Consider the following 27,813-nt stretch of genomic DNA (forward strand, 5'->3'; position numbering starts at 1 on the left):
CCATGTGTCCCCTGCATTGGCATGCAGATTCTTAACTACTCTGCCACCAGGGAAGTCCTTGATATCTTATTTGACTGTCATTAACTACAGTTTACCAACTACGCAATATTATGATCTGTGATTCCTCATAATACCTTAAAATAATTTCCTTATAATTCCTTAAAAAGAATTCAAAAGGTATTTTAGTGTTCAGATTTTAAGAAAAATGCATTTGCAGAAAGGATATTTTGTGAAATATATTTTAGGAGCACATTTAGCATTAAAAGGGTACAAGGCTTCAGTTATGCAAGATGAATGAGTTCTGAGATCTAATGTATATAGCATGGTGACAGTTAACAATACTGTATTGTATACTTGAAATTTGCTGAGAGGATAGATCTTAAGTTAAATCTTAACACACACACACACTACACACACACACACACACACACACAAAGTGGTGACTATAGAGGTGATGGTTAAATTATTTAGCTTGATCGGGATGATCTTTTCACAGTGTATACATATATCAAAACATCAAGTTGCACACCTTAAATATATGCAATTTTTATATGTCAAAGGTAATAAAGTAAAAAAAAAAATAATAAAAGCAGTGTGAATTAATCTGGTTGGGCTGATAGTATTGAGTATACTGAGAGATTTTTATCTCTGAAACCAAGCAGAGCAGAAATTTTCTCTTTCTCTCTCTCCCTCTTTTCTTTTTAAAAAATTATGAAATATTTCCAATATACAGAGATGAACAGACACTAAATAGGGAACACTCACATGAGCCATCCCCTGTCTCTAACAGATTTTAACACTTCAGTTTTTTTACTTTGAAGAAAATATCACATGTACAGTAGGAGTCTCCTTGTGTTACCCCTTTCTTATCCCGTTCTCTTAACTTCCTTCTCCATAGATAACCACCACTATGATGAATTTGGTGTTTATATTTCCTATATATGTTTTTGTAATCTTACTACAAAGGCATTTATTCATAGATTAGAAATAATGATATTTTGCATGTATTCAAAGTTCATATAAATTGTGCCACTTATGTAAGTTTCATTTATGTAAATTATCATCCTTCAGCTTGTTTTTGAGAACAGTGTTTGAGATCATGTTTCATTGATTCATGCAGCTCTTATTCATTTTTTAAAACTCCTATTAGTATACCCTTATATAAGTAGACACTTTATCCATTCTTTGATAAATACTTTGCTTGCTTCTAACTATTTGTTATTACAGTGCTGCAGTGAGCATAATGTGTGTGTATGCATGTATGTGTATCATGCAAATGTACTAGAGTTTTTTAAAGTGTGAGGACCCCTGGAGAACCATTCATCTCCCACTCCTTGACTTTTTCAGGGAGTCTATGGAGTGAAAACTATAATAATAATAGTAAGTTCTTTGCCCTTTCCTGCCCTCCCATTCTCTCAGAAGTATATAGTGGAGTTTTTCAGAGGCTGCATAATGTATGATATTGCAACAGATTGAATGCAGAAGCAGATATGAGAACACAACTTTCTTCTATTATACTAGATTTGCAGAAAGGTAAAACAGAGTCATTCTTCTTGTTAATTTTTTTTGTTTTGGAAAATATCGTTATTTTCCATAAAAATGTTATTTATTGTAACACATAATTGTCTTGTTAATTTTAAGTGAAATAATATTTTTAAAATAATTTTAATTTCATATACACTATATATTGATGACCATAACCCATATAAACAAATGATTTTTAAGAGTGTAAAGAGGTTTTGAGACCACAAAGTTTGAGGACTGCACTTCTAGGGTATATACCTAAGCATAGACAGGCTGGTTGTAGGGAATGCCCAGCTTTCACTGCACGTCATACTCCCATATTTGCAAAGCTGTTATACTACATTATACTCTCAGCAGTAGTATGAGTTCTTGGTTCTCCACATTCAAGCGACCATTTGATATCGTCAGATTTTAACCAGCTTTGCCAATAAGACATGTTAAATTGGAATCTCATTGTAAATTGAATATGCTTTTCCCTGATTACTAGTGATCTTGATCATCTTTTTAATCTTCATTGATCATATCTCTAGTTCATCTTCTGTGAAAAAAGTTTTTTTTCTTGTCATTTTTCCTGATTGTGTTGTTCTTACTGATTTGTAGGAGTGTCTCCTCTCCTCTCCTCTCCTCTCCTCTCCTCTCCTCTCCTCTCCTTTCCCCTCTCTCCTTCCCTCCCTCCCTCCCTCCCTCCCTTCCTTCCTTCCTTCCTAACACATTCTGGTTACTAATCCTTTGTTGGCAACATGCATTGAAAAAAATCTTCTCCCAGTTCTGGGCTTGTCTTTTCATTTTGTTTATGTAGGTTGAAGAGAATTTCCTTTGTTTTCTCTTCCAGTGTTATTGAGATGTAATCGACATACAGCACTGTACAAGTTTAAGGTGTACAGCATAATGATCTGACTTAAGTACATCATGAAATGATGACTGCAATAGGTTTAGTGAACATCCATCATCTCATATAGATGTAAAAGAAAAAGAAAAATGTATTTTTTCCTTGTGATGAGAACTCTTAGGATTTACTCTCTTAACAACTTCCATATGTAGCACACAGCAGTGTTGATTATATTAATCACATTGTACATTACATCCCTAGTACTTATTTATCCTATAACTGGAAATTTATACCATTTGACCATCTTCATCCAGTTGCCCATCCCCTCAACCCTTGCTTCTGGTAACCACAAATCTGATCTCTTTTTCTTTTTTTTTCTTTTGTGGTATGCGGGCCTCTCACTGCTGTGGCTTCTCCTGTTGCGGAGCACAGGCTCCAGACGCGCAGGCCCAGCGGCCATGGCTCACGGGCCCAGCTGCTCCACGGCATGTGGGATCTTCCCGGACCGGGGCACAAACCTGTGTCCCCTGCATCGGCAGGCGGGCTCTCAACCACTGCGCCGCCAGGGAAGCCCCTGATCTCTTTTTCTATGAGTTTATTTATTTGTTTGTTGAAGTATAATGGACCTACAACACTATGTTAGTTCCTGGTGCACAACATAGTGATTCAGTATTTGTATACATTGCAGAATGATTACCATGATAAGTCTAGTTACCATCCGTTGCCATACAAAGATATTACATTTTTATTGACTGTATTCCCCATGCTGTACATTTCATCCCCATGTTTTGTAACTGGAAGCTTGTACCTCTTAATTTTCCTCACCTATTTCACTCTTTTCATTCATGTTCATACCATTTCACTCAAGAACAGAATTTCCTGATTTTATTGTAGCCTAACATTAATCCCTTCCTTTATACTTATACTTTTTTGTGCCTTAAAGAATCTTATCTCTACCTTGAATTAAAAAGATAAGCTCTTCATTTTCTTGTAAAAATGAAAGTCTTGAGTTTCACACTTAAGGTTTTAATCCATCTATAATTTATTTTTGTGCCTGGTATGAGATGAGAATCTCATTTCATTTTTTAAAAATATGCATCATTTATTGACTTTTTTCCCCCACTGATTTTTAAACATCAATTTTGCATTTTTATGTGAAGTTACTTACAGTCTATTCTATTCTGTTGGTTTGTCCATTCTTTCATTACTCTCTCTTTCTCCTAATATGACTTTATATGGTCCTGATATGTGGTAAGTAAGTACATCCACCTTATTTTTCTTCAGAATTGTTTAACTATTCATGGGCTTTTATTATTCCACAGAACTTTTAGGATAAGCTTCTTAAATGATGTGAAAAACTTTATTGGGTGTTTGTTGGAATTTATAAACAAATTTGGAGACATAAATATTCCATGAACATTGCATATCTCCATTTATCCAGTCTTCCTTTCATTTCTTCAGTGTTTTATCATTTTCTCCATAAAGGATTTTCTTGTCTTTTCTCAGTTTTATTTCTAAGTAACATTGTTTTTTTTGTTATTATAACTGGGATATTTTTCTATTACATATTCTAATTAGTTTTTACTGAGAATATATAAAAAGAACTGTTAAACTCAATAACAAAAAGCCCCTAATCAAACTGGGCAAAAGACCTAAACACTTTAATAAGGAAGACATAAAAGAAGATGGTCATGCGGGAAGACGTGGAGTTAGTGTCTCCCCACAACTAGGGCACCTGCCGGCCCATGGTGGGGTACTCTGATGCCCAAGGAGACGGGAAGAACCCCAAAGTGAACCGGTAGGATGTAGGGGGACTGAGGGGAAAGGGGAAGTGGAGGCCAGACAGGATCGGCGCCCTTGAGGCTGGGGAGATGAGGAGAGGCAGGCGGGAGGGACTCTCCAAGAAGAGCGGGAGAGGAGCGGAGGGCAGTTGCCTGGCCCACTTGGGCCGGGGAGCCTGCTGAGCTCCCAGGCCGGTATCCCCCCTCCAAACCCCCTTCTAGGCCGCATGGGTCCTGGGGGCATAGGAAGGAGGCTGGGGAGACCAGGAGAGGCTGGTGGGAGGGGCCCTCCAGGAGGAGTGGGTGAGGAGCAGAGGGCAATTGCCTCGCCCACTCAGGCCCAGGGAGCCTGCTGAGCTCCCAGGAGTATCCCCTGCCCTCCAAGTCCCCTCCAGGCTGCGTTGGTCCTTGGGGGCATAGGAGGGAGGCAAGGGAGATCAGGAGAGGCAGGTGGGAGGGGCCCTCCCAGACTGGAGGAGGGCATTTGCCCCACCCACTAGAGCCCAGGAAGCCTGCTGGACTCCCAGGTGAGGTCCGCTGCCCTCTGAGACCAGGGGTGGGGGGCACACCTGGGCCCCTTCTGTTCCTTGAGCCTAAGCCCTGCCCCCCACAGCCCCCAGAGCCTTTTCCAGCCCTGTGGGTCCTGAGCATTGGCCCCGCCCACCACCCAAACCTCGCCCTTGCTTAGGCCCCGCCCTCCACAGCCAAGGCCTTCCCCACCCCCCTTTTTAAAAATTTTCCCTCCTCTTTTTTACTATTGTGGTACTGATGTACCTTCTGGTTGTTAATTCATCTATATTTTAATTTTTATATTCTTCCTAACATGTCTGTTAGTTCCCTAGTCTAGTTTTTTTGTTTGTTAGTTGTTTTTTTTGCTGCCCCAGGTGGCTTGCAGGATCTTGGTTCACGATCCCAGGGTCAGGCCGAAGCTCCTGTGGTGGGAGCTCCGAGTCTGAACCACTGGACTAACAGAGAACCTTAGACCCCAGGGAATATTCATCAGAGTGAGGTCTCATGGAGTTCTGCATCTCAGCACCAAGACCCAGCTCTACCCAATAGCCCACAAACCCTAGTGTTAGAAGCCTCAGGCCAAACAACCAGTAAAGCAAGAACACAATCCCACTCATTAAAAAAAAAAAAAAAAAACACAGCAAGAAAATATATCACAGATGAAGGAGCAAGGTAAAAACCTACAAGACCAAATAAATGAAGAGGAAATAGGCAATCTTCCTGAAAAAGAATTCAGAGTAATGATAGTAAAGATGATCCATAATCATGGAAATAGAATGGAGGCATGGATTAAGAAAATACAAAAAATGTTTAACAAAATATCTAGAAGAACTAAAGAACAAACAAACAGAGATAAACAACACTAGGAAAAATCAATAACAGAATAACTGAGGCAGAAGAACGGATAAGTGAGCTGGAAGACAAAATGGTGGAAATAACTGCTGAGGAGCAGAGAAAAGAATGAAAAGAATTTAGGACAGTCTCAGAGACCTCTGGGACAACACTGAACACACCAACATTCAAATTCTAGGGGTCCCAGAAGAAAAAGAGAAAAAGAAAGGGTTTGAGAAAATATTTGAAGAGATTATAGTCAAAAACTTCCCCATCATGGGAAAGAATATAGTCAACCAAGTCTAGGAAGCACAGAGAGTCCCATACAGGATAAACCCAAGAAAAACACACCAAGACACATATTAATCAAACTAACAAAAATTAAATTCAAACAAAAAGTATTAAAAGCAGCAAGGGAGAAACAGAAAATAATAATCAAAGGAATCCCCATAAGGTTATCAGCTGATTTTTCAGTGGAAACTCTGCAGGCCAGAAGGGAGTGGCAGGATATACTTAAAGTGATGAAAGAGAAAAACCTACAACCAAGATTACTCTACCCAGCAAGGATCTCATTCAGATTCAACGGAGAAGTCAAAAGCTTTTCAGACAAGCAAAAGGTAAGAGAATTCAGCACCACCAAACCAGCTTTACAACAAATGATAAAGAAACTTACCTAAGCAGGAAACACAAGAGAAGAAAATGACCCACAAAAACCCCCCCCAAAATTAAGAAAATGGTAATAGGAACATACCTATCAATAATAACATTGAATGTAAATGGATTAAATGTCCCAACCAAAAGATACAGACTGGCTGGATGGATACAAAAACAAGACCAATATATATGCTGTTTACAAGAGACCCACTTCAGACCTAGGGACACATACAGACTGAAAGTGAAGGGATGGAAAAAGATATTCCATGCAAATGGAAATCAAAAGAAAGCTGGAGTAGCAATACTTCTATCAGGTAAAATAGACTTTAAAATAAAGACTGTTACAAGAGATAAGGAGGGACATTACATAATGATCAAAGGATCAATCCAAGAAGAAGGTATAACAATTACAAATGTTTACGCACCCAACATAGGAGCACATGAATACATAAGGCAAATGCTAACAGCCATGAAAAGAGAAATGGACAGTAACACAGTAACAGTAGGGGACTTTTAACACCCCACTTACACCAATGGACAGATCATCCAAACAGAAAATAAATAGAGAAACACAAGCTTTAAATCACACAATAGACCAGATAGATTTAATTGATACTTATAGAACATTCCAACCAAAAGTGCCAGAATACACTTTCTTCTCAAGTGCACATGGAACATTCTCCAGGATAGATCACATCTTGGGTCACTGATAATCATTACAGGAAAAAAACTGTAAAAAACACAAATACATGGAGGCTAAACAGTGCACTACTAAATAACCAAGAGATCACTGAAGAAATCAAAGAAGAAATTTAAAAATACATAGGAACAAATGACAATAAAAACACGATGACCCAAAACCTATGGGATGCAGCAAAAGCAGTTCTAAGAGGGAAGTTTATAGCAATTCAGTCTCACCTCAAGAAACAAAAATCTCAAACAATCTAACCCTGTACTTAAAACAACTAGAGAAAGAAGAAATGGACAAATTCTTGGAAAGGTACAACTTTCCAAGACTGAACCAGGAAGAATTAGAAAATATAAACAGACCTATCACAAGTAATGAAATTGAAACTGTAATTAAAAATCTTCCAACAAACGAAAGTCCAGGACCAGATGGCTTCACAGGCGAATTCTATCAAACATTTAGAGAAGAGCTAACACCTATCGTTCTCAAACTCTCCCAAAAAATTGCAGAGGGAGGAACACTCCCAAACTCATTCTACGAAGCCACTTTCACCCTGATAAAAAAACCAGAAGAAGATATCACAAAGAAAATTATAGACCAATATCACTGATGAACATAGATGCAAAAATCCTGAACAAAATACTAGCAAACAGAATGCAACAGCACATTAAAAGTATCATACACCATGATCAAGTGGGATTTATCCCAGGGATGCAAGAATTCTTCAATATATGCAGATCAATCAATGTGATACACCACATAAGAAATTAAGGAATAAAAACTATATGATCATCTCAATAGATGCAGAAAAAGCTTTCGACAAAATTCAACATCCATTTATGATAAAAACTCTCCAGAAAATGGGCATAGAGGGAACCTACCTCAACATTATAAAGGCCATATATGACAAACCCACAGCAAGTATCATACTCAATGGTGAAAAACTGAAAGCATTTCCACTAAGATCAGGAACAAGACAAGGATGTCCACTCTCGCCACTCTTATTCAACATAGTTTTGGAAGTCCTATCCACAGCAATCAGAGAAGAAAAAGAAATAAAAGGAATACAGATTGGAAAGGAATAAGTAAAACTGTCACTGTTTGCTGATGACGTGATACTATATGTAGAAAATTCTAAGGATGACACCAGAAAACTACTGGAACTAATCAATGAATTTGGTAAGATTGCGGGATACAAAATTAATGCACAGAAATCTCCGGCATTCCTATACAACAACAGTGAAAAATCAGAAAGAGAAATTAAGGAAACACTCCCATTTACCACTGCAACAAAAAGAATAAAATACCTAGGAATAAACCTGCCTAAGGAGGCAAAAGACTTGTACTCAGAACACTATAAAACACTGATGAAAGAAATCAAAGATTACATAAACAGTTGGAGAAATATACCATGTTCTTGGATTGGAAGAATCAATATTGTGAAAATGACTATACTACCCAATGGAATCTACAGATTCAGTACAATTCCTATCAAACTACTAATGGCATTCTTCACAGAATTAGAACAAAAAATTTTCCAATTCATATGGAAACACAGAAGACCCCAAATAGCCAAAGCAATCTTGAGAAAGAAAAACGGAGCTGGAGGAATCGGGCTCCCTGACTTCAGACTATACTACAAAGCTACAGTAATCAAGACAGTATGGTACTGGCACAAAAACAGAAATATAGATCAATGGAACAAGATAGAAAGCCCAGAGATAAACCCACGCACCTATGGTTAACTAATCTATGACCAAGGAGGCAAGGACATACAATGGAGAAAAGACAGTCTCTTCACTAAGTGGTGCTGGGAAAACTGGACAGCTACATGTAAAAGAATGAAATTAGAACACTCCCTAACACCATACACAAAAATAAACTCAAAATGGATTAATGACCTAAATGTAAGACTAGACACTATAAAACTCTTAGAGGAAAACATAGGAAGAATACTGTTTGACATAAATCACAGCAAGATCTTTTGTGATCCACCTCCTATAGTAATGGCAATAAAAACAAAAATAAACAAATGGGACCTAATGAGACTTAAAAGCTTTTGTACAGCAAAGGAAACTATAAACAAGATGAAAAGAGAACCCTCAGAATGGGAGAAAGTATTTGCAAATGAAACAACAGGCAAAGGATTAATCTCCAAAATATACAAACAGCTCATGGAGCTCAATGTCAAAAAAGCAAACACTGCAGTTAAAAAATGGGCAGAAGACCTACATAGGCATTTCACTAAGGAAGACATACAGATGGCTAAGAGACACATGAAAAGCTGCTCAACATCACTAATTATTAGAGAAATGCAAATCAAAACTACAATGAAGTATCACCTGACACTTGTCAGAATGGCCATTATCAAAAAATCTAGGAACAATAAATTCTGGAAAGGGTGTGGTGAAAAGGGAATCCTCCTGCACTGTTGGTGGGAATGTAAATTGATACAACCACTATGGAAAACAGTATGGAGGTTCCTTAAAAAACTAAAAATAGAAGTACCATACAACCCAGCAATCCCACTACTGGGCATATACCCTGAGAAAACCGTAATTCAAAAAGAGTCATGTACCACAGTGTTCATTGCAGCACTATTTACGATAGCCAGGACATGGAACCAACCTAAATGTCCATCGACAGATGAATGGATAAAGAAGATGTGGCACATATATACAGTGGAATATTACTCAGCCATAAAAAGAAATGAAATTGAGTTATTTGTAGTGAGGTGGATGGACCTAGAGTCTGTCATACAGAGTGAAATAAGTCAGAAAGAGAAAAACAAATACGGTATGCTAACGCATATATATGGAATCTAAAAAAACCAAAAAAATGGTACTGATGAACCTAGTTGCAGGGCAGGATTAAAGAGATAGACATAGAAAACGGACTTGAGGATACGGGGTGGGAGGGCAAAGCTGGGGCAAAGTGAGAATAGCATCGACATATATACACTACTGAATGTAAACTAGTTGGCTGGTGGGAAGCAGCAGCATAGCACAGGGAGAAGAAATCGGTGCTTTGTGTTGACCTAAAGGGCTGGGATAGGGAGGGTGGGAGGGAGGCTCAAAAGGGAGGGGATATGGGGACATGTGTATGCATATGGCTGATTCGCTTTGTTGAGCAACAGAAACCAACACAGTATTGTGAAGCAATTGTAATCCAACAAAGATCTATTAAAAAAACCCAAGGGCTTCCCTGGTGGCGCAGTGGTTGAGAGTCCGCCTGCCGATGCAGGGGACACCCCGGTCTGGGAAGATCCCACATGCCGTGGAGCGGCTGGGCCCGTGAGCCATGGCCGCTGAGCCTGCGTGTCCGGAGCCTGTGCTTCGCAATTGGAGAGGCCACAACAGTGAGAGGCCTACGTACTGCCAAAAAAAAAAAAAACAGCAAAACAAATGTCATTTGGAGTACTAAAGACTTGGGAAGTCCTTTAATTAATAAACCTGTTTTTTTTTTTTTTTTTGCGGTATGCGGGCCTCTCACTGTTGTGGCCTCCCCCGTTGCGGAGCACAGGCTCCGGACGCGCAGGCCCAGCGGCCATGGCTCACGGGCTTAGTTGCTCCGCGGCATGTGGGATCCTCCCGGACCAGGGCATGAACCCGTGTCTCCTACATCGGCAGGCGGACTCTCAACCACCGCGCCACCAGGGAAGCCCAATAAACCTGTTTTATTTTTTAAAGAAAGACTTAATGGCCAATAAGCCCATGGGAAGGTGCTCAGTATTTTTAGTTATTAAGGAAATTAACATTAAAACCACAGTGAGTTGCCACTAAACACTCCCAAGAATGGCTAAAATAAGATGACATACCTTATGTTAGCAAAGAGAGCAACTGGAACTCTTGTTTATTACCTATGAGACTATGAAATGGTGCAGACCGTTAGGAAATCAGCAGGTTTCTATAAGGTTAAACATTCAGTCACCTATGAACCAGCATTCCCACTCTAGGCATCTGCTTAAGAAAAGCAAATGTATATGTTCACAAAACGATTTGTATAAAAATATTTATAGAAGTTTTATTCACAATAGCCCAAACTGGAAAAAAAAAATCAACAGGAGAATGAATAAACAAATTGTAGTGCATTCACACAATGAAATACTACTTAGCAATAAAAAAGAATTATTGATCCTCTCAACAGTGAGAATAAATCTCACATTTATATGAAATTCACGGACAGGCAAAACTAAGCTATGGTGGTAGAAATCCTAACTACTATCCTAGTAGTTTCCTAAGGGATAGTGGGAACTGACTGTAAGGGGGCTTGTGGAACCTTTCCAGGGTGTTGGAAATGTTTTATATCTTGATTGGAGTGTTGATTATATAGGTGTATGCATGTGCCAGAACTCAGTGAGTTGTGCATTTCATTGTATGTCAGTTTCACCTTAATTAAAAATAAAACCATTGGAAACATGGATGCTTTTGAAATCCTCTTTTCCACATTTTAATTGAGAAGTGCCATTGCTTTCTGCACTGATTATCTTGTGAAATTTTTCATTATTTTGCTGGAAACTAGCAACTGGGTTACATTTTTGTGGTTATGGGGCATAAATGGGACTTCTTTTTGCTGTTTGTACAAAAAGCCAAATGCCAGTCAATCAAGGTCTACTGTTTTTAAGTCTATTTTACGTTTCAGCCGGTAGTGTGTTTTAATTTATGGGTTTCATAAATATAATATGTATATAAATTATCACTTACATTTGTCCAAGTAATCTTTAAGTGTCAGGGAATACCCTTATTATACTAATTTTTCATTAGCACTTTTCATTTAGTATTTGTTGAACCAAATACATATTATATCAAGCAGTGTTCTAGTCACTGGGGATACAGTAGTAAAACAGACAAGGAAGGACACTGCCCTCTCAGTAGTGTGCAAAGAAACACAGTAAACATAATGCACTAGATATCTTCTGATAATGCTTGAAGAAAAGAAGCAGGATGATGTGATTGAGAGGACCTAGAGAATGTTTAGAGAAAGGCTTCTTTAGGAGGAGACATTTGAGCTGAGCCTAGAATAGCAGGAACATCTTCATTCTGTGAAGACAAGGGAGAGGATTTGAATATGATATTTTCTAAAACTGTACTTTTATGATTAGGCCAACCTTAATCACATTCCCCTGATTGTTTTCTCAGTCTTCATTTCAGAGCCCTTTATTTTTCTTAATTACCCTTTTCTGGGTCTGTTTTATTATGACTTCAGGGATGTGTGACAGTTCAAACTCTCTGAACTTTTGGTTTTCTAGTATTCTTAGTGGTCTAGTCTGGATTGTTCACTCTTACAAACAAAATATTACTTTCCATAAATCTGCTTTGCACATACATACTTGCACATACTTGATCCCAGAAGTTTAGAAGAGACAGTTTTAGCATATGCGGAAGCAGAGATTGAATTGATGTAGTTTTTCTAAAAAATTAATTTATTTTTGGCTGCGTTGGGTCTTCGTTGCTGCACGCAGGCCCTCTCTAGCTGCGGCGAGCGGGGGCTACTCTTTGTTGCGGTGCATGGGCTTCTCATTGCTGTGGTTTCTCTTGTTGCGGAGCACAGGCTCTAGGCGCGTGGGCTCAGTAGTTGTGGAACACAGGCTAAAGAGCGCAGGCTCAGTAGTTGTGGTGCACGGGCTTTAGTTGCTCCGTGGCATGTGTGATCTTCCCGGACCAGGGCTAGAACCCTTGTCCCCTGCATTGGCAGGTAGATTCTTAACCACTGCGCCACCAGGGAAGTCCCTGAAATGATGTAGTTTTGACAATGACCTTCCCCATCTGCTTTTCTTCTGAGCCCACATTTTAAAATCCTAAAAGTATTTGGGAGCCTTTTTCTCGACATTGGTACTGCATCAGCGCTGTGTGTGGTTTTATATGCTTAGCTACCTTAGGACTCTGCTAGCTAAAGCTATATTTTTCTTCCTGTTCCTAAGAGGGTAGAATCCTCATGAATTAAAAAGTAGAGGGACTTTTTAAGCTCATGCGCCACAACTACTGAGTCTGCGCTCTAGAGCCTGTGAGCCACAGCTACTGAGCCCATGCGTCACAACTACTGAAGCCTGCGTGCCCTAGAGCCCGTGCTCCCCGACAAGAGAAGCCACCACAGTGAGAAGCCTGCGCACCACAACGAAGAGTAGCCCCGGCTCGCTGCAACTAGAGAAAGTCCGCGTGCAGCAATGAAGACCCAACACAGCCAAAACAAAAAATTAATAAATTAAAAAAAAAAAAAAACAGTAGAGAATCAAGTTCCTTTGTAAGTAAAAGTAACTAGGAGTGTATTTTCCCCCTAGGGTAATAGTTGTATTTTATGACCTCAGTATTTTAGACTATCAGTTATATTTTGAGGAGTTTGCTTTGTGAATAGAAAGAACAAAACCATGCATCTTTTTAGTGGTCTTTAAAGCTGGCATTTTTTTTTTTTTGGTACGCGGGCCTCTCACTGTTGTGGCCTCTCCCGTTGCGGAGCACAGGCTCCGGACGCGCAGGCTCAGCGGCCATGGCTCACGGGCCCAGCTGCTCCGCGACATGTGGGATCTTCCCGGACCGGGGCACGAACCCATGTCCCCTGCATCGGCAGGCGGATTCTCAACCACTGCGCCACCAGGGAAGCCCCAAAGCTGGCATTTTTAAAAAGCTGAATGTCTATTTCATTTCATTCAGCCCTACCTGCAGCCATGCTCCGTGTGTAGGGTAGGTTGATGCCTAATCTCATGCTGTATAATCAAAAAGGAAGAAGAAAATTGGTCCCCCAAATGCCAGCCTCTCAAACAGTTCCCGTCATGTCCAGTCAGAAGTACTGTGAGCGGACATGGCTTTAACAAAGATACAGTAAATAAATGGTCCTTTTCAATGTCAGAAATTAAACCTATATAAAAAAGTTTGAAAATTGTGCCTGTTACATTAATTAGCAAAATATTTCAGGTTTTGTTGTTGTTTGTTTGCTTTCATTGCTGTTGATGTTTTAAAAAGTTAATTCTTCCTTGGTTCAACGGTGAGCCTTATTTCAGTTTTAATTTTTGAAGCCCAGGCATAAGAGAAATTAATTTACTCTGAGCTAAGCATTTATTCTGTCAAATATAATTAATTAACATGGTTTCAATGGACATAATTTCTAGAATCTTTTATTTAGACAGCAGATTTGGAAAGTGTTTATTGCTAGAAAAGGCAACTCATAGGAGGCTAGGGGTGCTAATTATTGTGCTGACTCCAAGATTGCTGTGTACATCTCACTTCAAGGCATATGCACACTCTTCTGCAAAAGTCCATTTAACCAGTGTGGCTCCAATATAGATAGGGTGGCTTTGTGTGTGTGTGTGTGTGTGTTTAATGACCATAAATCACAACTCAGGGCTCTTATTTCTTTAACCTGGAACTTCTCTCCCAGCATTACGCTCAGAGATGCAAGCATGACTATCAACCTGGCTTTCCTTTCTGAGGGCCAAACTCATTGGTTCATGCTTTCAATTGACTGCTTTTGTTTTTATAGAATTTCTTAAGTTTTCTAGTCTTCTACGGAACTTCTCTTTTTACCTAAATTTTTCCGTTAGGGCAGCTGCGTGCGTGGCATAAGCCCTTGCAGTCATAGTATGTGAAAATACCCCCGACTTGGTCAAGCTCTTCAGAGGCAGGGACTCTGTCACATTCCCAGTGCCTGGCATCCACATCCAATAAACAGTGGAATAAGTGGGACAAGGAGACTTGCTCTGTTTACTTCACAGAGTTGACTGATTCATGCCACAGCTGTTGACTCAGTGCCTCTTATCTACCAGTCACTGCTTATCTTGGGCTTCAGGCATAAAGAGGTGAGAAGATAAGGAGGTCCTGCTGGCTCCCGGGAACTCCGGTCACAGGTGTGGGAGGCTGTTTTCACAGCTAGGAACAGAGAGGCTGATTCAGCCACCTCAAGTAGTAGAGCGTTTTTCCTGTAAGGATACTCCAGGATTAAAAAAGACTTGAATCAGTTATACTTCTGGGGACTGAGGAATTAAGTCCCGTCTAGTTTGGGAACTGATGGGATCTCTGGATAGACAAGCGCAAAGACATTCATAGGAACATAGGACTCTCCATGTTGCGCTTGAATGGCATTTGGGAGAAAGTCAAACCTATATAAACATTTCTGTATTTTTCCTTAGGATTCATTAAGATCTTAGGTTATATCTCCTTAAAATGTTAGGGGCTTTTAGTATATTCTTAAATCATATTTGTTTCTCCAGGCAGATAATACGTTTGCTATATTTTTCCTTCTATATTCTCCTAATGTGTGTGTGTGTGTGTGTGTATAAATAGACTTACAGAATATCTATAGAATAGGAAAATATAAAGGTGGAAACCAAGAGTCTGAGGAAACCTAATTTGACTTAGCACATTTTAAAGCATCATCTATTAACTTTTTTGTGAATTTGTGCTGCTGTTTACTTTGTATATGCAAAAATATGTAATGTTAAAATTGGTAATATTAGCTCATAGTAAACATCAATCTCATATTTGAATAGGAATTTATAGTTTATGGGCACTTTCTAAGATGTTTATTTTTTCATAAAACCCCCTTTGAATTAAGGAGGGCAGATCTTACCTTGCATGTTTTTTTTTGCTGTTGTTGTTGTTGTTGTTGTTTTGTGGTACGCGGGCCTCTCACTGTTGTGGCCGCTCCCGTTGCGGAGCACAGGCTCCGGACGCGCAGGCTCAGCGGCCATGGCTCACGGGCCCAGCCGCTCCGCGGCATGTGGGATCTTCCCGGACCGGCGCATGAACCCGCGTCCCCTGCATTGGCAGGCGGACTCGCAAACACTGTGCCACCAGGGAAGCCCACCTTGCACGTTTTTTAAATTGAGGATTTAGGTCAAAGTTACACGATTCATCCAAGGTTTCCCGGAAGGCGGTGGGGCCAGCAGTGGAGCCCACGCCTCCTGACCCCAGTCGGCGCCCGTTGGTGCATCCTTCCTCACCTTCCTCCCGCTCCCCTTCCCTGTACTTGGGTTCCTGAGAGAGAAAACACCAGGCACCCCATGCCCAGATGCACATCGCTTTACTTACAGCAGAGTCTCCACCCTGAATCTCAATCTTCTTCCCCATTTTGGTAACTAAACTAAAAAGTCTAGGTGGCGCAGTGGTTGAGAGTCCGCCTGCCGATGAAGGGGACACGGGTTCGTGCCCCGGTCCGGGAAGATCCCACATGCTGCGGAGCGGCTGGGCCCGTGAGCCATGGCCGCTGAGCCTGCGCGTCCGGAGCCTGTGCTCCGCAACGGGAGAGGTCACCGTAGTGAGAGGCCCGCGTACCGCAAAAAAAATAAAAATAAAAAGTCTAGAAAAATTGTGAAGGTTATTGTTAGCTTGCCAAGAGTTGGTACAGGAAACACTTGTGTTTCATCCCTGCAAGTGGATATGAAGGGATATGTTTTGAGGGATTGGATTTTTGGTAATTTTGTCAAAACCCAGTGTTCACCTTAACTACTGGGTCCCACATGCCTGGTGCCCCCATCTTCTTAACTGCACAGTCCTGTGCCCCATTTACTATTGGGAAATGGAAATCATAGTCATAGAACCTCTCTATGCACAATTTAAGAATTGATATAATTTCTAGCAAAAATATAAAGGAGAAATAAGGCAATTAATTTATAGTAAGTAAAATGTTCCAGTAGGTATGTGCTTATATGTACACAAGAAGACATAATGCAGTTAGATTCTCCCACTTACATGTAGAGTCACTAAGAATATGAAAGCTGCAAATGTAGTCTGATCAGGTGTATTAGTAAAATTCCAAAAAAATACCCCCAAAAACCCCCAAATTCCTTTGATTTATATCGTATTTGTGTTGTAGAAAATCTGATGTATATTAAAACTGCATATAATAATCGTATTTATGTATAAACAGTGTTAGAATTTAGGCTCAGGTGGTTATAAGTTGACATGTTTGCCAACATGAATGTCCAGTGGGATATGTGAAAGTAGTGCAGGACAGAAGTTTTGGGATTCATGACAGTTCTTTGTTGTATAGGATTGTCCTGTATGTTGTCTGTCAAATGCCAAGGATGTCTTCTGAATTATTGTCACAGTTGAAAAAATTGCTCCCACAACTTTTGAATACACCTCCTAGATGGTGATGCTGCTTCGTTGAAAACCTCTGCCTTAAACACTTAAGAAAGACACAGGGAATTCGCCGGCAGTCCATTGGTTAGGACTCCATGCTTTCACAGCTGAGAGCTGGGTTCAATCCCTGGTCAGGGAACTAAGATCCAACAAACTGTGCAGTGTGCCCCACCCAAAAAAGAAAAAGTCACAGAAACCTAAGGGACCCCAAGGGAACAAAGATGTCCCAACATTTCAAGCCAGAAGCTCACAGTGCTGTGATTTCACTGTCTAGAGAGACTAGAGGGGGAGGAGAGTATCTGCTCTGTTTTTTGCCCCAAGGCTGAGATATGCTTTTTACCTTCATCTTGCCTTGGTCAGCCAGCACTATCTATTCTGCATTCCTGTGGTTGAAGTTCCCCTGTCCTTGTAGCTTGTTGGGGAGGCTTTTTTTAGACTAGGTTCTGAAGGAGTTGTGAAAAAGGGGGTTGAAGGTGTCCAAGTAAACTGATGGAAGTTTCTTTGTGCGTGCGATATATAAAATATAACTACACTTTACCTGATGAAAGGTTTTTATATAAGTAATTTGTGACTTTGCAGCTATATGGCTGAATTATTTTGGTATATAAATAGTGGAAATTTTCTCTCGCTCAGTTTAGAGTATATAATTTTGCTATAAATTATAGTGTTTTAATAATTGGGTTTGTGAATGATTTCACACAGTTAATCCTTAGTAACAATGGAGATCAATATGGAAGGAGGAGATATTTACCTGTTATTCAGGCATCAGTATTTTTGCTTTCTGTTCTTGGTGGGGCAGCATTTTGGTGCTAGAAGTGCTTGAGTTCGAATTCTCAAGCTCTGCCACAGGGTGACTATGTGATCTAAAGCAAACTAACCCATATCTCTGAGCCTTACTGTAAAATGTCATCAGTAATGTTGCGGTGCTGCTACTTAATAGAATGGTTGCAAGGATTAGTTTGAAACATCTATCAGTTTTCTTCTAGTACTTATTCTGAAGCATCTATATTTTTTGTGCTCTGTAACTGTAATGCTGACAAAAATTTTAAGTCTTCTTTTTTACTTGATCTATTTCTGTAGTGTAAACAGTCTTTATAATTATTGTTTTAAAAGTATTGAAGTATTAAAAAGTATCATAGTAGACCCATGACATCCTGCTACTAAAATATACAGTGTAATACATGATGTCCTTTCTGTATATAATATGAACTGTAAACTTAACCTGCTTCTCTTAAGAAATAAAGCTTTTAAAAACCTAATGTCTTGAGGTAACTGTAAGATATCTATAAGCAAAACCAAGAAGAAACAACAGAGCTAAGTTGAATGCAGGGAGTGGGCCAAGGGTGGGCAGTGCACTCCCATACACCAGCCTGAAATTGCAGCCTTCCACCAATAGATTTGCATATCATAGACCTTTGGGTTGCACAAAAATTGTCAAAACCACAAATATACCATCCTTTACCTAATAATGATATCAGTATATGTGAGCATTTTTAGTTTTGTCTCCAAATATTTTCACCGTAAAAATGATGCTGTTGAATAGATGTGTGTGTGCGCACACACGTGTGTATCTTTTTCCTTCTCTAGTAATATTTCTTTAGGATAAATCTCTTAAAAGTAGATTTACTCTCTTAAAGGAGACACACCTTTTATGGCACTAGACGTAATTGCCAAATTGTTTACAAAAATATTATATAGATTGGCACTGTCCCAGTTAAGTAGTTTCAGCCACACATAACTAGGGATTTTCATTTAAAGTGTGTTGGGGGGACTAATTTAACAGGTGAAATATTGATTTTAATTTATATTTCTTTGGCTACTAGTGAATTTAAACATTTAATTTTCATATATTAATGGTTTTTCTTCTTGCATTATTTATTCATTCATATCTTTCTCTTATTTAATTTATGGGATCACTTAACAATTTAGGTCCTTTTCAGGGTTTTGGATAAATTAAAATTTTATCTAATCATATTATTCCGCTTTTCTCTTTCAGCTCCAGTAATAAACCGATTTACGAGGCGTGCCTCAGGTAAGTCTGATGATGGATTTTGCTCACTATTGGTGACATTTTAAAAATGGATTGGATAAGAAGGTATGAAAGGAATAATTGCTATAGAGTAGTAACTTATTTGTCAGTCATTTTCCCAGAAAACACAACCATCTGATAAAATCAAGAACTAGGAAATAATTGGAAATACACACTTAGTGGCTAAACTTAAAATCACACTGTGCACTGAGGCTAATGTATGGAGACTCTTACCCCAATTTGTTTATTTCTGCTCTTGATAAATTATTATCTACGTGGTTATCTGGTTTGCCAGTTACAGTTAGAAGCAGTAATTTAGAACTTGGGTAAAGGACACTTTAGAAACAGGGAGGGATGGAGAGTTTTTAATAAAAGACAGGGAAACTCATAACACTCTGATGTTAGACCTTGTCATCATGGGGTCCTATTCAGAATAGGAGCAAATTGCTTTATATTTGTTCATGCCCCAGGGGCTATTGCTGTCTTAGAGATATCACAGTAACCTTCTGCATATTCACAGTGAGGATGACCTTAACCATTGACAGGTGCTTAAATTTGGTTCACTATACTGGGCACCACCTGCATTACATTGGTGGGGAAGTATAGTACACAGTTGAAAGCATTTCTATCCTAAATGAATTTGGGCGCTGAAATGGATAAACTATTGTTTGGAAAATTCACTTCTGTGAAATACCTTCTTCTCTAAAGATAGGGGACAAGTGAAGTACTACCATGTTTGGTTTGAGAAAATGACTTTCTTTTATATATAACTAGAGTTTTTTGGTTGAAAAACACAAGAAATAATTTCAAACAGATCATCTTTGACATTTATATAATACAAATGAGTCATTTGTTTCATAGAATTACCTAATTTCCATCTGTGCTATATTATTAAATGTGTTTTAAGATTGAGTTTTATTTTTAATTTGTCAGCAGTTACTGGTATAATTTACTCTTATTATGTGGTGACCAGGTCTATAAGGAAAAAGACAGGGATTAGGGTAATATGCTGTATTGTGATGGTATCTACTTTATCCACCTGAGCTTTTTGTAATGTTGAGGCCTATCTCTTTTTAATGTTGAAAACAAGGTGTAGATTATACCACCTTTCATGGAGTGAGAGATTATGTTTATATCAGTAAGGCATCAATCAGACTTTATCCCAGAGTAGAGCTATCAAGAGTGATCGTATTCTGGTGTAATATGTAGTCTTTCATGAGCAGTGGTGGAAACAGAGAGGAACAGTAAGACAGAATCAGTAGTGTGATATCTTGTCTCCGTGATGTAAGATTCTTTCTGTAGGAACATAGTTAAGACTCTTAGAATAAATTGTCTCCCTTTCTGCCTCAAACTGACATGAGACATTTATTTCTGGGCAAATTCCATTAATATTTGTTGTTCAGTATACTTAGCATCAGTTGAAGGATCAGAGGCTCTAGTATATAGATTCGCTTTGAAACACCCTTATTTCACTCCCCACCACCACTGCTAAATCTGTGTCCAGTGTATCTCAGCAAGATTGGCTGTAAACGTAGACAAGCTAGAATGCCGGCCAAGAAATACACGTTCGAGTCAAACGTTGCATTTATTCCAAGTGACAGGTAATAGGAAATGCCAGTGAAAACAACAGGGAGCAGTTTGATTTAAAGAAAAATGAAATGATATCACGTTCAGGAGTCATGTTGTAAAAGCCTTAAAAGGTGTAAATATTGTTACCCTAATAATATAACATGCTGGAAAGCACTATGAGAATGAATTTTGACATTAATTATTGGAAGGAAAAGAGAACTGACTTAATGGAATACCCCTGATGGGTCAGGCACTGTGGTAAGCATTTTATACACATTTTCAGTCTTTTAGGCAGGGAAATAAAATTATATTTACTGCCTTGGATAAAAAGAACAATGGTCTTTGTCTGAAACTTTTTTGACAAAGAAAGCAGAAACTGTCTTAAGACATCTTGGGGAGGAAATTCTACAGTTCTCTTTGTTAATTTAATCTAGTGGCAAAAAGTAATTCAATGCAGTAGTAGACTTCAGTTTCTTTTGAAGTAGCATTTCCTGAGCATAAAAAAAATAGATATCTGGGGCTTCCCTGGTGGCGCAGTGGTTGAGCGTCCGCCTGCCGATGCAGGGGATGCGGGTTCGTGCCCCGGTCTGGGAGGATCCCGCGTGCCGCAGAGCAGCTGGGCCCGTGAGCCGTGGCCGCTGGGCCTGGGCATCCGGAGCCTGTGCTCCGCGACGGGAGGGGCCACAACAGTGAGAGGCCCTCGTACCGCGAAAAAAAGAAAAATAGATATCTACTTAAAATAGGGAAATTCATATCTGATAATTTAAAATATTTCTTAGGATATCTTTTTTTGATGAAATTTTAATTCAGAAATACTTTTTTTCAGAAGTAAATTGTAACTTTAAATTTGTAATGTGATACCTCTAATTTAAGGGAAAAAAAATAAGTCAACCAGAAATGTAGGATACAAGAGTTTACTTCTTGATACAAGATTTATTTCTTACTCATCTATTTTTTTAAAAAATTATTTTATTTATTTATTTTTGGCTGCATTGGGTCTTCGCTGTTGCGTGGGAGCTTTCTCTAGTTGATGCAAACGGGGGCTACTCTTTGCTGTGGTGCGGGCTTCTCATTGTGGTGGCTTCTCTTGTTGCAGAGCACGGGCTCTCGGTGCCTGGCCTTCAGTAGTTGTGGCGTGCAGTCTCTAGAGCACAGGCTCAGCAGTTGTGGAGCAGGGGCTTAGTTGCTCCACAGCATGTGGGGTCTTCCCGGACAGGGATCGAACCTGTGTCCCCTGCATTGACAGGTGGATTCTTAACCTCTGTGCCACCAGGGAAGCCCCTTACTTGTCTATTTTTTAATAATAATTACAACAATAAGTACTGTATGTATACATTATAACAATAAATATACTATGTGTAGTGCTAGGTATTCAATCACTTTTGATTGAATGAAAATTTAAAAATAGTGTATTATGATATATTCCTAATTTGACTGAGTTTCCTATATCTTTGAGGTTTTGGCTTTTGATATTCATACCACACCTATCAAAAGTAAATATTTTGGGCTTCCCTGGTGGCACAGTGGTTGAGAGTCCGCCTGCCTATGCAGGGGACACGGGTTCGTGCCCCAGTCCGGGAGGATCCCACATGCTGCGGAGCAGCTGGGCCCGTGAGCCATGGCCGCTGAGCCTGCGTGTCTGGAGCCTGTGCTCCGCAACGGGAGAGGGAGAGGCCACAGCAGTGAGAGGCTCGCGTACCAAAAAAAAAAAAAAAAAAAAAGTAAATATTTCAACCTGAATACTTCAAACAAAACATTTCTCCCTTTTATACCTTTTTCTTTTGTTATGGTTTATGAGGATTAGAGCTGTTTATATTAAGGATGTGTTTAACAAATACATAATTTCAGATCATTTTTATAAATAACATTGTTTCTGCTAAACTCTCCTCATGTGTTTTCAGTGCCTGCCCACAAACCTGTTGGTTTTTATTTCTATAAGTAAAAGGAATCAGTTTCACTCAGTATTTTCAAACAAAATTCATTCCTAGCATTTTAAGAGTTTGTAGCGGTTTCAGGGTTTCATAAGTTAGTTTCCCACTTGGTTCAGGAATGAAAGGCATATAGTGGAGTGTGATTAATGGATAAAAACAAGTGGGCATTTGGAAGAGTAGGGTCTTGCCTTATAGGGTAGATAGGATAAGTTTTGCAAAACTTATAATGATGAAACTGTCAGATTTTTTTTAACATCTTTATTGGAGTATAATTGCTTTACAATAGTGTGTTAGTTTCTGCTTTATAACAAAATGAATCAGCTATACATATACATATATCCCCATATCTCCTCCCTCTTGCATCTCCCTCCCTCCCACCCTCCCAACCCACCCCTCTTGGTGGTCACAAAGCACCGAGCTGATCTCCCTGTGCTATGCGGCTGCTTCCCACTAGCTATCGGTTTTACATTTGGTAGTGTATATATGTCCATGCCACTCACTCACTTCATCCCAGCTTACCCTTCCCCACCCCGTGGCCTCAAGTCCATTCTCTACGTCTGCGTCTTTATTCCTGTCCTGCCCCTATGTTCATCAGAACCATTTTTTTTTTACATTCCATATATGTGTTAGCGTGCGGTATTTGTTTTTCTCTTTCTGACTTACTTCACTCTGTATGACAGACTCTAGGTCCATCCACCTCACTACAAATAACTCAATTTCATTTCTTTTTATGGCTGAGTAATATTCCATTGTATATATGTGCCACATCTTCTTTATCCATTCATCTGCTGATGGACACTTAGGTTGTTTCCATGTCTTGGCTATTGTAAATAGTGCTGCAATGAACACTGTGGTACGTGACTCTTTTTGAATTATGGTTTTCTCAGGATATATGCCCAGTAGTGAGATTGCTGGGTCATATGGTAGTTCTATTATTAGTTTTTTAAGGAACCTCCATACTATTCTCCATAGTGGCTGTATCAATTTACATTCCCACCAACAGTGCAAGAGGGTTCCCTTTTCTCCACACCCTCTCCAGCATTTATTGTTTGTAGATTTTTTGATGATGGCCATTCTGACCGGTGTGAGGTGATATCTCACTGTAGTTTTGATTTGCATTTCTCTAATGATTAATGACGTTGAGCATTCTTTCTTGTGTTTGTTGACAATCTGTATATCTTCTCTGGAGAAATGTCTATTTAAGTCTTCTGCCCGTTTTTGGATTGGGTTGTTTGTTTTTTTGATATTGAGCTGCATGAGCTGCTTGTAAATTTTGGAGGTTAATCCTTTGTCAGTTGCTTCATTTTGTCAGATGTTTTTTGAAATCCAGGTAAATGTATCTCTGGTATCTTCCTGACAGCACCCCATAACCTTTGTTTGCTTGTTTGTCTACTTATATTTTTATTGAGATATAATTGACATGTAACATTGTGTGTGTTTAAGATATACAGCATGTTGATTTGATACATTTATATATTGCTGTATGATCATCCATAACTTTACAGTACCCCATATTGTTAAACAAAAGAAAAAGAAATACTGCTTTTGTTCTTTTTTAATCCATTTATACTCTGAGTAATCACTTCTTATGTCTTTTTAAATACACAGAAGTCATATACATAATCTATTTTAGAGTTTTGATAGAATTAACACTGACAGTTTTGCATTTAATTTCTCTTAGAGCTTATTATGGACTTTCTGTTTTGGAAGATTATTCTTTTTGGTGGAAAAATGGGAAACATACCATTTATTGTTGTAATTATTATTAAAAATTATTGGTAGTAGTAGAAGTAGTAGCTGAATAAATCTTTGAAGAGTAAAACTTTAACGAAACATCAATTCTGTTGCTTTGTTGTTCATCTAGTATATTATATGGGAAAGACCGTAGGATGTAGAGTTATACAGACCTGAGTTCAAACCACCCATTTACTGTGTAAATTTGCTTGTAAGTTATTTACCTTATTGAGTGTTTCTTCCTTATTTTCATTTTCTTTCATTTGGGGATCACAGCAGCTGTATTCACTTTTGTTACGATGGTTAAGTTAGATGGTTTTTATAAAGCAGAGTGTCTAGGCTCTCAAAAATGTTACTGGTCAGCTCTCTTGAACATAGTTTAAGACAAAACAAAACAATAAAATGCTCAACTCTGTGTCTTAGTCTGTCATAAAAAGTCCTTAAAGAGTCATAACACTATTTGATGTTCATCCTTTAATATGGGCCTCTCTTTTTATTGTTTGTACATTAAAGTTTTTTTAAAAAAAGAGTATAATGATTTTCCTCTGTGGTTTTGGCTCTGAATTGAAAAACAAATTGAAATGACGCATTAATTTTGAGCCAGTGCCTTCTCAGGAGGTCAGACCTCTCTCTGAATTTTTTTTTAATCTCAGGATTTTATTTTGAAAAAAATCAAGCTTATAGAAAAGTTTGAGGAATCGTTCAATGAACACCTTTATCTAGATTTCCCAGCTGTTATTATTTTGTCACGTTTGTATGCTCTTTTCTTTCTTTCCTTGCACATGCACGGACACACACTTTTAGTTTTTTAACTGAACCTTTTAGGAATCCTAAATACCTCATGCATGTCTCCTAAGAACAAGGACATTTTCTGAGTAATATAATGTGTAGGGAATTTAACTTTTTAAAAAAAAAACATTTCCACCAGTTGAGAACAAGTCATTATTATTATTTTTTTTTAATTTTTAAAATTTATTTATTTATTTATTTATTTATGACTGTGTTGGGTCTTCGTTTCTGTGTGAGGGCTTTCTCCAGTTGTGGCAAGCGGGGACCATTCATCATCGCGGTGCGCGGGCCTCTCACTATCGTGGCCTCTCCCGCTGCGGAGCACAGGCTCCAGACGCGCAGGCTCAGTAATTGTGGCTCACAGGCCCAGCCGCTCTGCAGCATGTGGGATCCTCCCAGACCAGGGCTCAAACCCGTGTCCCCTGCACCGGCAGGCAGACTCCCAACCACTGTGCCACCAGGGAAGCCCAGGGAATTTCACTTTGATACAATGCTGTTATCTAATCTATAGTCTAGAGTCCAGTTCCTTAGTTGTCTTGCTGTGTCCTCTCCCCACCCCCACTCTCTCTTTTCGTTCAAGCTCATCCAAGGATTTTATATTGCATTGAATTTTCATGACTCTGCTGTCATTGTCTTTCACAAAATGGCTCCCTGAAATTTTGAAATCTGCTTTTTTAGAGCTCTGACGGTTATCCCCAACAGTGGGGCCGTTCCCGGTTATCACCTGTTATGAGTTCTTACATTGTATGGGCATGTCCACTGTCTGGTCACGATGCCCCACTGATTGCCATATATTGCTTTCACGGACTGCTGTTGAGCATTACTTGCTCTAATATGTCATTATTTCTTATAATAGAAGTGAAAATGGAGCTCCAAATTATGAATTGGCTAATTTTCTTTTCACATGTAGATAATTGTCCACTCTTCAATTTTTTAGCCTTAACATGAGTATTGAATTTTATGGTATATTTTTAACAGATCTAAAATCTTCTAATTTTCCCTTTACTAGCATTGAGGATAATTCAGAGGTGAAATTAACTCTTTGAATCTCACACACCCACTGTGTAAAATGGCACATTAAAAACTCAGTAAAATCACCCCAGACAGATATTGATTAGAGACTGCTAAAGCCCCCAAGAAAAGTAGTGAAATGGCAGAAGTTCAGATTTTGTCTTGAATCTGATTCAGGGAACATATGCTTCCTTGATTCAGGGCACATATGCTTCCTTCTGTTTCGTTTTGGAAAGATTTTGTAGCCTTGGTATTCGTTGTTTTTATTTTAAAGTTATTTGACAAGAGTTTTTAACCCCCAAATTATTTTTTCCCAGAGGTCATTCTCCTATTTTCAAACCAATTTGCTAGTATGAATATATTTACATTTATATTTTGTTATTAGAAGCTCATTTCAAGCTTGGTAATCACCAACGTTAGATAATGCATTCCATGAGAATACTACTTTAATTCATTTACTAATCTGTTCAGCAGACGTTTACTGATTCTCTACTTTGTGCCAGATACGGTGCTAGGGATGCAAGAAGAGTGAGATAGGGCCCTTAGGAAGTTCAGAGTCTAGCAGGGAAGCTGGCTGTGACTCAGAGTGTGCTAAATACCACAGTATCCACAAAGTGAAAAGGAGAAAATGTATAGTTGTTCCTGGGCATGGGGCTCACAGAAGGGGTGCCATTTGAGCTGGTCTTTAAGGCTTATGACATGGGTTTCAGCAGGAAGATAAGAGTATTTGTGTTTTATCACTAGTAGGGCTGTTTTTACTGTAAGTCCTTTTTCATAGTATGCTGCTCCGCACTTGACCTCTGCCATCAGTCACCTGTGGCCTGGAGTAAGCAGATGCCCAAGGCCATGGACAGCAGCGGCTGAAGGCCAGGAGTTATTTTTGCCTTTAACTTAACCATTGCTTCAAAATGTTAGCATCTCTCTTTCTCAGGGGAGGCAGTATAGGCTCTGGATTCAGAGACCTAGGTTGGAGTATTTGCTCTGCTACTCACATATCCACTTAGTAAAAGTGTGTGTGTGTGTGTGTGTGTGTGTGCGCGCGTGTGTGTGTGTGTGTGTGTGTGTATGTGTGCGTGTGTTGGTCTTAGTTGCCTTGTTTCTCCAGGTAGAACATGAAGATAATACCTATCTCACAGGATGATTGTAGTGATTAAACAGAAGATAATCCATGAAAACCACTTGACACTGTATTCTCCCCAGTTTAGTTTCACACTCAGCCTGTTGTCCACATGGGTCTCCTAGATGGGCAGGGGGCCCCAGGAGCCTGGGCTGGATTTGAGGGGGGTCAGAAGTAGCTCATGGACTGCAAAGCTTGACACAGAGAATTCTTTAGAAAGATGACACCCTGGGTGGGGCTGAGATCAAGAGTCAGACAGTTCCACTGAGGCAACTGGGTGAAAGCCGAGGTGTCCACGCTGGGCAGGGAGGTGCACCTGGAGAGGGCCTCTGAGAGGCCAGAGCACAGGTCCCAGGGCTCTTTGGGGTGGGGGGAGTGGTTCCAGACCACCTCCGTCCCTGTTCTCTTTCTGTCCCCAGGCTCCTGTTAAAACAGACCCTCCCCTGGGATTCATCACAAGTCAGAGCGGGTGAGCAGAGCAAGTGCTAGTCCCTTGGCACCCTCAGCCTCTTCCTGTCTCCTTCCTCTCTGGCAGTACTAGCTGACTGGTGCTTCTGGCATGCAGCGCGGGACAGAGCCCAGTGGACTGCACGGCAAGTGTTCAGTCTCTGGTTCTTTTTTGTTAGGCTCAGGAATGCTGATGCACTGTCTCAAGGCCAGTGGGAGATGATCTCTTGAGCTTTCTTGCATATTCTCCAAAATTCTCTCAGAGACCCCCGGGGAAGGAAAGAGAGAGGCAGTAG

The 27,813-nt window shown here is 39.5% G+C and overlaps 1 protein-coding gene across 1 annotated transcript in view; it reads left to right on the top strand.

The window, feature by feature from the left end:
- PRKAR2B (protein kinase cAMP-dependent type II regulatory subunit beta) overlaps positions 1 to 27,813 on the top strand; it is a 113,340-nt gene that overhangs the window by 12,821 nt on the left and 72,706 nt on the right. Inside the window, exon 2 of the mRNA XM_059074551.2 lies at positions 18,887 to 18,922. Within this exon, the coding sequence (XP_058930534.1) occupies positions 18,887 to 18,922 (36 nt within the window). The remainder of the gene's footprint in view (positions 1 to 18,886; positions 18,923 to 27,813) is intronic.

This window comes from Kogia breviceps, chromosome 9 (genome assembly GCF_026419965.1).
Source record: "Kogia breviceps isolate mKogBre1 chromosome 9, mKogBre1 haplotype 1, whole genome shotgun sequence".
Taxonomy (NCBI): domain Eukaryota; kingdom Metazoa; phylum Chordata; class Mammalia; order Artiodactyla; family Physeteridae; genus Kogia; species Kogia breviceps.